This window comes from Eretmochelys imbricata, chromosome 5 (assembly GCF_965152235.1).
Source record: "Eretmochelys imbricata isolate rEreImb1 chromosome 5, rEreImb1.hap1, whole genome shotgun sequence".
NCBI classification, from domain to species: Eukaryota; Metazoa; Chordata; order Testudines; family Cheloniidae; genus Eretmochelys; species Eretmochelys imbricata.
In genome coordinates, this window is record NC_135576.1 from 13264931 (window position 1) to 13281593 (window position 16663).

A 16663-nucleotide genomic window follows, 5' to 3' on the forward strand; every position below is an offset into this window, starting at 1 on the left:
AAATAAAAAACTTAAGCTTTGATCCTCAAAATAGGAGTGGTTCTAGGTTTGGGTGGGAAAGGTGGTTCTTATTTGATTCAGCCCTTTCATTTATCCTTTTTATTGTGAGCACTATTTATGTTTATAGCACCCAAACTGTAAAGTACTTATAATATACCGATGGCTTCAGTCATTGCACTGAACGGTTCAGTGATTCACTTTGAAAAAATCTGAATTATTCTAATGTCAGAAAGTCATAAAAGATTTCAAGGCATCTGAATGATGAGCTAGCACTCTGTAAAGAACACTCAGATATTAGAGAGACAAGGTGGGTGAGGTAATATCTTTTATTGGACCAACTTCTGTTGGTGTGAGAGTCACACTTTTGAGCTTACGCAGAGCTCTTGGAAATGTACTTCAAAGGAGCATTTTTAATGCACTGACTCTGAGAATAACTCTGAGCCATTACATTTTCTTTACAGCAACTATTTTGGTAGTTTAAAGCACAGGACTGGGAGACATTACTCCGGGATTCTAGTCCTGGCTCTGCCACAAACTCACTGTTAATCCATTTAGTTTCTCTGTACCTCACTTTGCTAATACTCCTTGTACTCCTTGTAGGACTGTTGTGATTTAATTAGTGGATGTTCCTCCAGTGCTACATAAATGCTTATTGTTAAAAGCTTTTAAATTAATAAAAATCTTAGCCACGTGTTTATACACGTAAATGAGAAGAACAAAACAGACTTCAGTGTGTTACATGGAAAGGAAATCCATGTTGGTGTCCTTGCGGCATCAGACATCATGAGAGCTGTGTAACCAGCACCCCACAATGGAAGTATTTCCTATATCTTAGTGCATCCAGATCGGCGGGAGAAGGTTTAGCATCTTCTGCACCAGTATAATCTGTTCCTGTTGGAAGAAGGTATTTGTGCTCTGGCTCTGCTGGATCACAGCAGAAGCAGCTGAGCTCAGAGCATGTCCCTGGACCAGTCCTAAATAACAGGACACAGCAGAAAAAAAATTATTTCCCCTGGACTTTGTCAATGTGCTATAGGTAACAATTGAACATGATAAGGCCACAGAAGAGAAGGGTGATGGGTACAACAACATATCCACCAGCTGGCAACAGATTGACTGAGACAGATGCTCCCCCTGGCCTTTCTGAACTGTAGTCTCTACCTCTCATTACCACTTGCTTGCCTTGGCTCATTAAGAAAGGGCTGCTCCTCCTAGCCAGGTTTCTAGAAGTATCTGTATCCTGGAGGAGCAGGCCTCTCTGAATGATATCCAGAGCAGCAAGGGAATTGGAGGTATCCCTGGCCAGCAGGAATGGAAGCATCCAAACGCTGCTGGTCATGGACAAGTTTATTCATTCCTATGGAGGATGCAGTGGGTGAGCACCTTTGCCTTCAGATACTTCCAGCCTCCACGACAACTGTAGACAGTCATTCTGCTCCACTTTCTCATGATCCTGCAGAAGACGCAGGCACCAGAGGCAGTGGTAGGAACAGTACTCCACTTACTCCCACTCTGTTGGTCATGTGACCATTTCCATCTGAGAGGAACAGATAATGGTGGCACAAGGACAGCAAAACAACCCATGTGAGTGACGATGGTCTCACTTGGACAACAGATCATGGAAAACACAAGAAGAGCAGAATCCAGTGATTCATGGTGCGAAGGCTGAATGTGCAAGCTGGATAGTCTACAGTCAGGTCTTAATTTGCAGCCTCTTGTTTATGGTTGTTGTTTTTAATGGTCAATGAAATCTTTTCTTCCACAACTGGATGGTGTGCCAAGTGCTTTAGCGTAACCTTACTAGAACAGGATCTTCATCCCAAGGGGATGAAGGCCATTAATTAAGTGTCTTCAGTCATGAGGTTATTCAGAAGTAGCCATTAATGTGAGCTAGATGTATCACATGGCTAGACTTGTGAAGATCTCTGAAGATACTCAGCATAACAGTTCTCAATGTGGACATTTCATGTCCAAATCAATGCCTGTCTGGTTACTATATTGTGAGTTAACTTATTAAATGGGTATTAAAAAGTGGTAACATCATAACATGATGGGTTTATTTTGTGGTTAAGGGGGCTATAATTTGGAAACTTGCCCAATTTTTGCAATGAACATGTCACATCTCGTGTCAAATTCTACATCACTGGCAAGTTGGCTCTGCTCTCTGTTATGTGATGTGGCTTTAGTAATTCAGTGGGCCTCATTCTGAGCTCACATTGTTTTACACTGACTTCAGGGGAGTAATTGCCGGTTATACCAACATGAGATCAGAATCAGACTCAGTGGCTTTACCTTTGTTGGCAATTTGAGAATAATCATATTAGTATATAAAATTCTACCAGTCCTGTGGGAAGAGCATGCCTTATATTTTTAAAAACAGGAATTCATTGTTATTCCGTGGAATTCACCCTGCAAAGCATGGAATCCTCTGCAAAGAAAGGTGGGATTTGAAGGACCCAGGACTCTGTGTTAAAGCTGTGTCTGCAATGTTTTCACCTAGCTATTGATTATTTGCACTCTCCACACTGAGGCAGATACTGGCTAGCACTTGTGTGTGGGATGTGAAAATGAGTGCTAGCTATAGCTTCTCCAAGGGAAGCTTCATACCTTCTTTCCGGCCACTTATTGTCTTGAGGAAAGAGAAGAATACATTTGTAACTTGCCTGGGTGGCAGAGTCACGGGCCCTTTTCTCTTCGATTCCCACCTGCCCTTGGGCGATCTGCACTTCCGTTCCAGTGGTGAGTTTTAATGACAGCATCTTATCGATTTTGCATACTCCCAACAAGAGACTAGCATGCCGCAGCTCTCAGGATCATGGGACATGCATATGGGGGCAGAAGAAGGCCCCCCATCTGCAACAAAAGTAGGAGGCTGCAGAAGCAATGCGAATGTTCCTGCAGGAGGAGGTTGCATTGACATTGGATTCATCACCAGAAGGTTGCATTTTGTCTCTGGGAAATCCTCAGCCCCATTGGCTGTAAAGTTTATTCTTCAGATTGCTGCCTATTTAGTAGGAGAGGGCCATATTATACTTAATCTCCCAATCCACACATTTTGCTTTCAGGCCAAGCAAAAAAATTATCTGGCAGGATTTAGATGAGCTCAGAAGAGTCCAAGCCTGAACGGTAATGAGGCTCTTGGAAGTGTGACAGATCAGTAAATACAGGCATCATTTGAGAGCATCATTTCCAGTACCTGTGGCATGGGAATTCCACAGCCTGACTTTCTGGCTGCCCTTCTTCCCTCACTATCACTTTGTCAAGGTACCAGCCACTGCTTCCTCCTTTGCCGTCATGCCCTATCCTCACCCTCCTCACCTGCTTCAGAGTCACTGCTTCAATGTAGAACTCATCAGCCTTTGACAGAGAGAAAAAGAAACAAGATTAGGGAATATTGCTCCTAAGAAACAAAACGAAACACAAGCATTTATTACTGTGATCAAACCAATCCCAGAGCTGCAGGATGGAGAAGATCCCTCAGAAGCAGGTGAATGCATTAAGTTCAAGTTAATTTACCAAAGAATGAACCTGAACATCTGTGCTAGACTCATAGGGTGGGATTGATAAAGCAACAGCAGCCAGAGCTTTTGGGTGCTTACTCCTACCCATAGTCTCATACCTCCCCCTAGTAGGGAGGAAGGATGGTCCAGTTCTAAGGGTGTTGGCCTGGGATCTGGGAAACCCAAGTTCAGTTCTCTGCTCTGCCTCAGACTTCCTGGGGAGCTAGGGTAAGTCTCTGTGTGCCTGAGTTCTCCAACTATAAATGGAGGTGGAACTTCCTCACCCCAGGGGGGCACTATGAGGATAAATACATGTAAAGATTGTGACGTGTTCAGGTACTCCAGTAATGGGGCCATATAAGTAACTTAGACAGACATATACACAGAGAGGACCACTGTAGTTTACCATGCTCCTGATGCAATCACAAGGGCCCCTTGCTTTAATGCCTGGTTAGGCAGGAGAAAATTGGAGGGAACATAGTGCTGTTGTGCATTTGTCTCTTCTCTCCACAGAAAGCACAAATTTGCTGCTGGTGGTGGCCTGTCTTTGTTAATGTCCAGATAGAGGGTTAGGAGGGTGACAAATTTTCCCAACCAAGAAAGAGTATTACAAAAATATCAGCCACTACTTTCAAAATATGTTTTAAAAGATTTCAGCAAAACTGTCCTTTCAAAAAAAGGCAGAAAAACATACTACTGAACTTTTAAGTGTTAAAAATAATGGGTGTGCTTGCGTGAGCAAAAATTACGTACATAAGAAAGGGTCACAGGATCAGACTCACAAATACCTATTCACTGATCAAAACCTAGCAGGTTTGACCTAACTTAATGAAGTTGGCTATACTGGACCTGATTCTAAGCTCACTTACCATACACTGGTGTAAATAAATGAGCATTTACCATACTCTGGTATAAATTAAGTCAATGAAATTACATCAGTGCAACCTGCTAATGTATAAAAAACTAAATTGGTTTAACCCTTGCTTACATCAGTTTAGCTTGCATCGGTAAACTACCTGCTTAAGCGAAACTAATATAAGATAGGGTTAAACTGGTTTAAGTGCAGCTAGATTAGAGGTTTGCACTTTTTTATTTTTACTTCTTTTTGTTTTTTATTTATTTTTAATTTTTAATTGATTGATTAGTTGATTAAATTTATTTAAACTATTGCATTTTTTTGAATGGACATGTTCTGTTTGGTCAGAGTATAGCCCTGTATATCTTTCTGTTTCACTCACCAGCTTTCAGTTCACCCTGCCAAAAGAACAATTATTCTTTAATGCATCCCAGGTTAGTTTATATAGTCTGGCTGCTATTACAGTATGAGCAGGATTTCTAAAATTTATTTTTGCTATTATCCACTATTTATTTCATGCACATTGCCATACAACTCATTCTTATAAGTCAGAAACTAGTTATTATCTGTGCTTAAAATATGTTTCTGGCGGAAATGAACTATGATGATTATGATTTTGGAACATCACAGAAACAGGCTTCCAAACTAACAGAAAAATGAGACTTGCTTGGCTATCATTTGGTAAGAGGTAACTTTTCCTCCAGTTTAAAAATTGTTACTTTGTAGACTGGAATAAATCATCCCATATTTTTAAAGTTCCTCTTACATTTTGGGCCTACTTTTCAAAACTGGGCCTATAAATAGTGTCTGAAAAAATATGTATGTGCATACATGACACTTGCAAAATGCACATTTGCATGAGTAAATATGCAGTTGAATACACAGTTTTCAAGCACAGCTATGCATCCTGCCATGCAAATACCAACTGTGTGCACAACTAGAGGTTTTGTAGACACAATAAGGGCTCAGTTCTGCATCCTGGGAGCCCCCAAAACTCCCTGTGACTTCTAAGAATTTCAGTGGGAGTTTGGAAGCTCTAGAAATGTAAAATCAGGTCCCATCTGTGAATGTATATTTTGCAGGAACAATGTAAATGGCCAGTTTTGAAAATCTCACTTTTCCTATTCACATTTTCTTGCCACTTAAAATTTTTAATTAAAAATGACTTAAAAAAAATCCACACACAAATGGCAAATTTGAATGATTCTCTGATCAGATTCTCAAATTCTTCCCTTAGAGATGCATGCCTGGCTTTTAACAGCTTAAACTGAAAACCAGAAATCCAAAGTGTCAGGCACAATTGAATGCATATTAAGTAGGTTGACCCCATGGGTCAGATCAGTGCATTATTTGCTTGTTAATGATGCAGTGGCCTTACCTACTAGTAAGCCTTTCTATTATTCCATGCTTTGCACAGAAGCAGTGCACAGTCTCCATCCCTGGCCCTGGCCCTCCAGGGAGGACAGAAAAACACACGATATTCTGACAAGAAAATAACTGCATGAAAATGACATGAAAATTAGGTGTGGCAATGCGAGTGGGGTGGAAATGAGAATAAAACATACAGAAGAAACATTTTATTGAAGAAATAAGGTGCAAATGTGAACAGGAAAGGTAATTAACCATTGGAACAACTTACCATGTGGTGGATTCTCCATCATGGGCAACTTTTAAACCAAGATGGGTTTTTCTAAAAGATCTGTTCTAGTTGAAACAGTAATTAATTCAGGGAAGTTCTACGACCTGTGTTACCCAGAAGGTCAGGCTAGATTATCGCAAATGGTCCCTTCTGGTTTTATAATGAATTTCTGATTTTTACCTGCAACATTCTGCTCTTCCCTCCCCTGCCCAAATATCCTGCTCTCCCCAACATCAGATCATGGGGGAAGTCTGTCTTTCATTGTTGGAGGACTGATGAGTTTCCTAGAGTTTCTCCTCTCCCGGAAACCATCACAACAGTCAACATTCAGCCTAGAGACCAAAACGAGAGTCGCTTCATTACAGGATGCTATGAAAGTGCTCACCGCAGTCTTCCATTTGTGTGTGTGGGTCTTTGTCCAGCTAGCTGAAAGACAAGGGGCATTGCCCCTTTAAGGACTCTCTATAATGGGTGAGGAGGTAGGGAAAAGCTTATAGGGATGGACAGGAAGAGTAGGAAGCAGTTGGGGCCAGGTCAGAAGAAGGTAACTGCTCTGCCCTTCCTGCTGACCAGAAGAATGGAGGCCAGGGGTATTTATATCCCATGCAACCTTGGGGAGGCCCTCTTTTAACTTCATTGGACTCACATAGCAAAAGGACTGGGCCCTCTCTTGACCCGCTGTGGGCGTTACGCTCATTGCCCTTTTCCTTGAGGCACTGGGAAGGAATTTTCTCCTTACTGATGGATTGGCCAAGGCAAGTTGGGTTTTCTCACCTTCCTCACAGCAGGTCTGAGACCATGTGAGAGGGAGCAAGGCCGGGGGCGGGGGTGCAACTAATACCACTTAGTCTGTAAAAGTTGTGGTGGATGTCCAATGCAGATACTCAGTACGGAAGGGACCATGGTGATTGGATAAAATGGATTGGAAAAGGAGATGATGGAAAGTGTCCCTTAAGGAAGCTGAGTAAGAGGGGCTTGGAGTTCCTGTGTCTCATAAAGTGGGGAGCTTGACCCACTCTCCTTTTATAGTGCCCTTACCCTTCTTATGAGAGGGGGGAGGCGGGGTCCCAGCAGCAGGATAGCTGGGACTTAGTTGGGGATCATGTGGAAATGATTAAGGAAAGGATGATGACCTGCACTGTACAATTGGTTACCAGGTACTCCCAGACATTTAAAGTGAATAAAATTACAGCCTAATGACATCACATCCATTGCCTCCTGTCTTTCTTCTGGTGTGTATGATAATGACAATGTGTATGATAATTGGGGTGGGCCATTTCCAGCGCAGATCCAGGGTTTGGCAGGAGCGTCTGGGGAGGGGGGGGATTGGGAGAAAACAAGGGGAAATAGGTTACCTTGGAGTGGGGTGGGGGGAGGTATTTTTTCATGCTTTGTGTGTATAAAAGATCTTCTACACTTTCCACAGTATGCATCCGATGCAGTGAGCTGTAGCTCACGAAAGCTTATGCTCAAATAAATTGGTTAGTCTCTAAGGTGCCACAAGTACTCCTTTTCTTTCTTCTGGTGTGGCCAGACAATGCACATCCAGACATTGTCAAGCAAAGGACACTCCTCCCTCTCTCCACTCAAAACCTATCAGGACACCTCTGCCATGCACATGATTTCCACTAACCCCCATTGTCCCAAGAAGTATCAGTGCCAAGCTTGCAGCTGAATCTCCTGAGGTTGCAGCTGCTCCTATGCCTCAGTGCAACATGTAGCTCCTGTGATATCAAGATAGTATCGGCAATGTTTTAAACCAGTCCTAGGAACTACATTCCCCCAACCCAATTCCCAAAGGAGCTCAGTTAGTTGCCAACTGTCGCACTTTTTAAGCAGCATGCTCAGACAGGCTTACGGGGCCACGGGGCCAACTTACACTGCCTTTCTCAAATTTATTCATGGTGTTTATGCTGTTATAGAGGATACGTTCCCCCATATCTCCCTGGTCCCCAATGAGATTGACAAAGACGTTGGCGTCTGTCCCGCTTCCGCTTACTGTCCCAGTGCAAACGGTTACCCGGTACTTTATCACTGTGAAGACACAAATTAATAAAGCAACTTCAGAATGCAACTTATTGTAACTAAAATTTATTTCATTTTCCATAATTAATTCCAAACATTCTGATTCACAGCTCAAACTTTCACTAGGTAATTTTGCTAATGTATTGGCTTTTACTTTACTAATGCCACAAGTCAGTACATTGTTACAGACAAAAGGAGAAAAACCCAGAGTATAAACACCAACTCTGGTTCCCCTTTCTTGCACATTACCAAAGAATTCAGAAGGGAAAGTTGGTTGCAAACTTGAGAAAGAGCTTCAGGGCGAAGAGACATCAAACCCACCAATAAACAGACCGATATGTTTTAGAAAGAGAGAGTCCAGCCTTAGGCTTCCTTCCTATTTTTCCCCATTCTTTGCAAGCTAGCCACCAGCTACAGGAGTAACCTGTAAGCACTCGAGAAGATACATGTGAGCTAGTTAGAGCCAGACACCGGTAACGACAGATTTTCAGAACTAAACAAAGAGAGGTGCAAACAAACTCACTCACCTGTATGCAGCACAATTGCTACTGAGCTACATGAAGCTCAGCACCTTGCAAGAGTTTGAAAAGTCATCAATTCTTACAACAATCCCTGTGAGGCAGGTAGACATCATCATCCCCACTGAAAGGTAATAAAGGGGCAAAGCAGCCCATCCTGTGCAGCTGTACAGGAGACTAAGGGACTTAAGGCACCCACTTACTTCCCTGCCTTGGATACCCGATCATGGGTAGAAGCACAGAGATAGATATAGCCTCTGCAGAGCTGTGATGCCCTCTGCCGTACACATGGGCAGGATGGGGTGGGGAGTGGGCAGAGCCTTGACCCTGGCCACCAGTGTGCACACTAGCATAGCTACACTGGCATGCTGAGAGACGTGCAGGCAGGGTGCAGGTTACATGCCCCACCACAGCCAGGCAAAGACGGAATGGTACATTATGAACCTCAAAGTCACAGACTGCTTCCTGCACTGCTTCTGGGGCAGCACCCTTGCTTAAACTATGATTTAGCCTGGTTGCAGTTTAGGGTGAGCTACCCCTTTGTCCTCTCTTCTCTATCGGTACCTCCTTCAAGTGCCAGGTCGACGCCTGCATTTCTCTCAGTGTGGAATGCCGTGATTCATCTCACTTTTAGACTGGATCATCAGGTTCTACCATCCTATTTACCAACCGCATTACCTCAGCAAGTCCAAATGGCTTTGGCCCCTGCAACAGCCTCCTCTCCAGGGGCTGTGACCAGTGTGAAAATGCTGAGGCAAAGAACAGCTTGTTCCAAACAAAACATTATTAAATAGCAAAACACTTTATTAATGCAGTTAAGGTTGCCGGGTGATAGCTTATGCCCCTCTGGAATGTCAAGTTCAGCAAAACTCTCACTTCTGAAAATCAGAAAATACAGAGTTAATGTAAACACCCATGTAACCTTAACTCTGCCCCATGGAGCTGGCAATAGCTACTGGGAATTATCTGCATCTATTCCAGCTGCATTCACTGTGTTAGGTGTAGCTGTATTAAATGGTGGAGAAATAAGTTAGAGCAGTTTGGAAGAGCTATGATTGGTATGAGGAGACCTGGGGCTGAGTTCCCCCTCTGTGTTATCAAAGGAAAGAGGTGCATGTGTACCTTGAGGTTCCAGTCTTTGTCATTTCAGTACAGAATTGTGTAGCTCGTGCCAGTAGCAGGGCACTGAGGTGTTCTTGCCATGGGTATTGTCCTTAGCAAGGTGGGATATGAGAGCAGTTCATGGATTTAATGGTTGGTATAGGAAAGTATAGGTTATGGTGGTGTCTTGTGTAACAGTGTGAAGGGGTCGTAAAAGGGCTTGAAGTGATTGTTACATTTTCTAAATGTGGTCACCTGTCAGGCAAGCAGGCTCAGTGTTTGAGCACAACACAAGTGCTGGTAGCACCTGTCCATTAGAGTGAAAAGGCAGAGTGGGAGCGTGTGTGTGTGTCTGTGTGTGTGTGTTATGGGAGTACTGGCACATCGCTCAAAGAGGGCATAGTTAAGGTTACATGGGCATTTACCTTAACTATTTATTTCCTGGTTTTCAGAGTTTGACTTTTGCTGAACTCGACCTTCTGAAACAGCATGAGCTATCGCCTAACAAGCTTAACTCTGTGTTAACAAACTTTTTTGCCATTTAATAACACTATATTTTGAACAAGCTACTCACTGCATTTTATGTCATTTCATTCCCCAGTTTTTTAAATAAAAAGAGAAATGTTCATTGTAGGAATTAGTGGTCTTTTAGACAGTTGTAGTTCTCTCCTAGGTTTGCAGTTGTTATATTATTTTGGCTAGGTAATAATCATGAGACCTAGCTTTTATATAGTGCTTTTCATCAGTAGATCTCAAAGCACTTTACATCATTATCCCCATTTTACTGATGGGAAGCTGAGGCACAGACAGGTGAAGTGACTTGCCCAAGGTCACCCAGCAGGCCAGTTGCAAAGCTAGGAATAGTCCCAGACCAGTGGTCTTTCCACTAGGCCACATTACTATGTGATCCTTAAGTACTCCTTCCACTCCTGTACATTTAGTTATACTTGAATGGGGATAATGATTGTGCTTTGAAATGTTTGCAGTATGTAGTTATTAACAGGGCGGGTGAGAGAAATCTCATCCACAGTCTAAGTCCCAAAACTGTGATAATTTTATTACATGGTTGTTACAATAACTTAAAGCATGTGAGAGAAGAGCGGTGTCTCTCTCGCTCCTTCCCCACCACCTGTCCTGCCATTTCCCACAACATGTAGCTCCCCCACCAACATTTCCAGATCTTCCTCCTCCCCCGCATCCCATCCCATCAAGCCATTAGTTGGCTTGTAGAAGCCATTAACACATAAGAAGTTGATCCTTGTAGTCTCCTGCCCTGTAGTGCTGCGACAGGAAACAGCTTACTGCAGGGCTGCATGTTACCTTGATTATGTAGCCTGAGCTGCACACTGAGCAGGGCCTCTGTCAAGGTTCCTTCCCCACTCTGAACTCTAGAGTACAGATGTGGGAACCTGCATGAAAAACCCCCTAAGCTTATTTTTACCAGCTTAGGTTAAAACTTCCTGTCATAAATATAAAGGGAAGGGTAAACCCCTTTGAAATCCCTCCTGGCCAGGGGAAAGCTCCTCTCACCTGTAAAGGGTTAAGAAGCTAAAGGTAACCTCGCTGGCACCTGACCAAAATGACCAATGAGGAGACAAGATACTTTCAAAAGCTGGGAGGAGGGAGAGAAACAAAGGGTCTGTGTGTCTGTCTATAGTCTGTCTTTGCCGGGGATAGACCAGGAATGGAGTCTTAGAACTTTTAGTAAGTAATCTAGCTAGGTACGTGTTAGATTATGATTTCTTTAAATGGCTGAGAAAAGAATTGTGCTGAATAGAATAACTATGTCTGTGTATCTTTTTTGTAACTTAAGGTTTTGCCTAGAGGGGTTCTCTATGTTTTGAATCTAATTACCCTGTAAGGTATCTACCATCCTGATTTTACAGGGGGAATTTCTTTATTTCTATTTACTTCTATTTTTATTAAAAGTCTTCTTGTAAGAAAACTGAATGCTTTTTCATTGTTCTCAGATCCAAGGGTTTGGGTCTGTGGTCACCTATGCAAATTGGTGAGGCTTTTTATCCAACATTTCCCAGGAAAGGGGGGTGCAAGTGTTGGGAGGATTGTTCATTGTTCTTAAGATCCAAGGGTCTGGGTCTGTAGTCACCTAGGCAAATTGGTGAGGCTTTTTACCAAACCTTGTCCAGGAAGTGGGGTGCAAGGTTTTGGGAAGTATTTTGGGGAGAAAGATGGGTCCAAACAGCTCTTCCCTAGTAACCAGTATTAGTTTGGTGGTGGTAGCGGCCAATCCAAGGACAAAGGGTGGAATATTTTGTACCTTGGGGAAGTTTTGACCTAAGCTGGTAAAGATAAGCTTAGGAGGTTTTTTATGCAGGTCTCCACATCTGTACCCTAGAGTTCAGAGTGGGGGAGGAACCTTGACACTTCCCCAAGGTACAAACTATTTTATCTTTTGTCCCTGGACTTTATTGCTTCCACCACCAAGTGTCTAACAAATATAACAGGGAAAGAGCCCAGTTGGAAACGTCTTTTCCCCCAAAATCCCCTCCCCAAGCCCTGCACCCCCTTTCCTGGGGAAAGCTTGATAAAAATCCTCACCAATTTGCATAGGTGAACACAGACCCAAACCCTTGGATCTTAAGAACAATCCCCCTCCCCCACCTCCAGCTTTGAAAGTATCTTGTCTCCTCATTGGTCATTTTGGTCAGGTGCCAGCGAGGTTGTCTTAGCTTCTTAACCCTTTACAGGTGAAAGGGTTTTTTCCTCTGGCCAGGAGGGATTTAAAGGTGTTTACCCTTCCCTTTATATTTATGACAGCCCCTCACTCCAATTACCCAGTACCCATGCACAGATCAGACTCCTGCTCCGGCTTCCCCCAGGCTTCCCCAGCTGTCCCTGGCTCACCCAGTTCACCCCTACTCTATACCGGGACCCTCCCACATACAGTCTGACCATTCCCCCAGGGTGATATGTACCTTAAATATACATTTGTGTCACCTTCAGCCCCTCCAAACCTCAGATCCCAGCTCACAAGGAGGGGCAGGGAGCGGGGCTCACACACCCCAAGAGGAGCAGGGTCCCCCATGTCTCAGGATACACAACCGGCAGGGAGAGGCACTGGCACTCTCCCAGATCCCAGCACACACACAGAAGGGGAGAATTCAGGGCTGACATATCCCTACCGCACCCCTAAAAACACCCTACTTCTTCTGCTTCCCGTCCTGTTGTCTCCCCTCTCGCTCACCCTAATCCTTCCCCCTCCCATTTACCAGCATCCCCCAAACCCTCATCCCTCCCCTGCCACCCACTCCCATGTATGCCCCTCCCCATAATACGCTATATCCTTCACTATAAATCCAAACCCCTCTTCCTCATTGCTACTGTTGCACCTCTAATCACCCTCCTTTCCCAGTGAGCAGTTGCATGTGTGATTTATTTTCTTCTCAAACATAGTTTCAGCACCTACTGAATATCCTGCTGCCCTCAGACTACATTTCTCAAAAACAAAACAACGTCCCCCTGCAAACAAACAAGAATCTTGACAGAGGCAGATTTCCCCAGATGTTTACAGATCATTCTCAAATTTCTGTCCAGGGTGGGTTTCAAACTTCAGAGTTGCTAGAAGCTGTGAACTTAATGAAATGCTGGGGAGGGGGGTTTCTACTTTTACTGGGGCTGTATCTAGGGTTGCCAGGTGTCCAGTTTTCAACTGGAATGCCTGGTTGAAAAGGGACCCTGGTGGCTCCGGTCAGCACCACTGACGGGGCCGTTATAAATCTGGTTGGCAGTGCAGTGGGGCTAAGGTAGGCTCCCCGCCTGCCATGGTGCCGTGCGGCTCCCAGAAGCAGCGGCATGTCCACCCTCCAGCTCCTATGCATAGAGGCAGCCAGGGGGCTCCGCACGCTGCCTCCACTCCAAGTGCCAGCTTCGCAGCTCCCATTGGCTGGGAAACACCAATCTCGACTCAGATAGATAGGAGGGTCGGGTGAGGGTCTCAGACTCCTCCAGGGACAGGGACTCCCATATCCCAGCTCACATGGGAAAATAAGGAGAGGAGACTCAAACTCCCCAGATAGACAAGCCCCCTCCAGAACACGGCTCACATGATGGGAGCAAGGAATGGGGTTATACCTGTGTAGATAGGCTGGTGGGTGAGGGGCCCAGATCATGACACACACATGGGAGGGGAATGTGGGGCTGACAAGCACACCTGTCCCTATTCTGTCCCATTCACTTTATCACTCACCCTCATGTCCGCCTTCCCAGTGTCCCACCGTTTCCTCCCACTGTCCCAGTCCCCATCTCCTCCCCAGCTCCCCCATTCCCACTTACTCTTCTAACCCTCATCACCCTCCCCTCTCAACCAGCATTTGCTTGCTTAGTTTCTTTTCTTTTCTAAAAATAGTTTCAGCAGCATTTGATTATTCTGCTGTATTCAGATAACATGTCCCCAAAACGAATACCCCCCTTTGATAGGGGCAGATTGGAGCAATATGCTGCTTCTTTTACTTCAGATTTCTGCCCTTGGATGGATTTGAACTCAGAGTACATAAGGCACAGCTCAGATTAAATGACTGTAACATAGCGTCAGAGTCACCCAGGTATTGTGATGGAAAGGTGTCTTTCTAGATAGTTAAAAGAAAAGGAGTACTTGTGGCACCTTAGAGACTAACCAATTTATTTGAGCATGAGCTTTCGTGAGCTACAGCTCACTTCATTGGATGTTTTTTCTGGGGGCTGTATCTCAGGAACCCCTTAGTCAAATGGCCACAAATAAAGCTCACTGACCATACCTTATGCCCCCATAAGGCACACCAAATTTCAAGGTAATCCGATTAACCATATAGATTTTAGAGCACTTAGAACAGTCGAGCTTTAAACAGAAAGAAGGTTTTAATCTTAACTATAGCAGAGCAAGTGCTGTTATAATTTATTCATCCATAGGAACACAGGAAAAGGGTTAAAACAACAGCAGCCTAACATACATTGTCTAACCTAAATTTAACATTTGCCTCATGCAATTGGACTGGCCTGATTTAGCCTCGGTACCCCCACCCCGGTTTCCTGGGAACCGAGTTGCAGCCTGATTTTCTGGAACATGGCTGCTACTCTGAAACCTGTAGACCATGTGTCTCCCTGTCTCCTCAGAGGAACAGCTTTTTAACCACTTTCTAGCTCTTTGTTTGAGAGTTTCGGACTAAAACCCCCTTAAACTGGAATCTCTCCCTGCCTTCATCCCTGAAACCATCCAGATGCTGATTTCACATTAGTGGAGGTACACCTCAAAGGCATTATCACCTCCATTGTCTGTTTGAGTACAGATTACTGGGGCTGTCTCCAGCCATTGAGATTTGGTTCCTGCAAAGCTAACTAAGGCTGATTTAACTCTTTGTTACCCATTAACGAGCAAATACAATAACCACCAAGCCCACAGATATATGTATAACAGTCCTAACGATAATACATATAACGCCTACATTCTTCTCAAGCCCTAAAGAAGCAGCAATAAAAATTTTCACCCTGTAGTGTCTTGCAGCTGAGGACCTCAAAGCATTTTATCACAGAAACATAGAAATGTAGGGCTGGAAGGGACCTCAAGATGTCATGCAGTCCATCCCCCAGGGGTGAGGCAGGATTAAGTGTGTTTAAGTATTTCTGACAAGTGTTTATCTAACCCTGTTCCAATGACAGGGATTCTGCACCTGTGATAAATGAAGTGGGGTAAGGGGTAGCTTCCTTTTATGCACCCCCAGCCAGCCAGTTAGCTATAAAATTCCTCTTAGTAGCTGTTCTGTACTTGCTTTACCTGTAAAGGGTCAAAAAGTTCATAGGTAAAAGGAAGGGAGTGGGCACCTGACCAAAAGAGCCAATGGGAAGGCTAAAACTTTTTAAAATTGGAAAAAAAACTTTCCCTTTGTCTGTCTGTTTGGTTCTCCCAGACAGAAGGGACAGGGAGCAGCAATGCTGTAAGAGCTTAGGACAGGTATGAAAAATCATCAGATCATACCTAGAAACTACTCATTTAAAATCCCAGATACGTAAGTAGATCAGGAAATGTCTAGGAAGACGCGATTAGGTTTGTCTCTGTTTATTTCTTTATAGCTTGTGGACTCCTCTGTGCTAACCCCAGGTGGTTTTGTTTTGCTTGTAACCTTTAAGCTGGCCCTCAAGGAAGCTATTCTTGATTCTTAATTTTTGTATTTACTTTTTTTAAATCTACCAATAGCCTAAGTTTCCAGATGTACTTTCTTTCTTTTTTGTTCTTAATAAAATTTACCTTTTTTAAGAACAGGATTGGATTTTTTGTGTCCTAAGAGGTTTGTGCACATGTTGTTTAATTATCTGGTGGCAACAGCTGATTTCCTTTGTTTTCTTTCTCAGCTCTTCCGCGGTTGGGGGTAAGGGTGGTGAAAGGGCTTGAGGGTACCCCACAGGAAGGAATTCCCAAGTGCGCCTTCCTGGGTTCTCAAAGGGGTTTTTGCAGTTGGGTGGTGGCAGCATCTACCCATCCAAGGTCAGAGAAAAGCTGTAACCTTGGTGGTTTAGTACAAGCCTGGAGTGGCTAGTATTAATTTTTAAAATCCTTGCAGTGAAGTGCAAGAGTGGGGAATCAGCCATGAACGCACCCAACCTAGAAGACTTGTTCCAGTGTTTAACTATCCTTAGAGTTTAATTTTTTTTCTAATATCCAACCTAAATTTCCCTTGCTGCAAACTGAGCTGATTACTTCTTGTCCTACCATCAGTGGACATGGAGCACAATTGATCACAATCCTATTTATAACAATCTTCTACATATTTGAAAACTGTTATCAAATCTCCCTTTAGCCTTCTCCTCTCTAAACATGCCTGATTTCTTTCAACCTTCCATGTTTTCTAATTCTCTTTCAATTTTTGTTGCTCTCCTTTTGACTCTCTCTGGCTTGTTCACATCTTTCTTAAAGTATGGTGCCCACAACTGGGCACAGTACTCCAGTTGAGGCCTCACCAGTACTGAGTAAAGTGGAACAATAATTTCCCATGTCTTGTATGTGATATTCCTGTTAATAATTTCCACAATGACA

General features: G+C 43.8%; 1 protein-coding gene across 1 annotated transcript in view; it reads right to left on the bottom strand.

Annotated features, from left to right (window-relative positions):
- The window catches only part of LOXHD1 (lipoxygenase homology PLAT domains 1), a 210918-nt gene that overhangs the window by 129688 nt on the left and 64567 nt on the right, over positions 1-16663 (bottom strand). The window contains exons 13-14 of the mRNA XM_077817080.1: positions 7875-8029; positions 3197-3357 (exon numbers count right to left, since the gene is read on the bottom strand). Coding sequence (XP_077673206.1) covers positions 3197-3357; positions 7875-8029 — 316 coding nt within the window. The remainder of the gene's footprint in view (positions 1-3196; positions 3358-7874; positions 8030-16663) is intronic.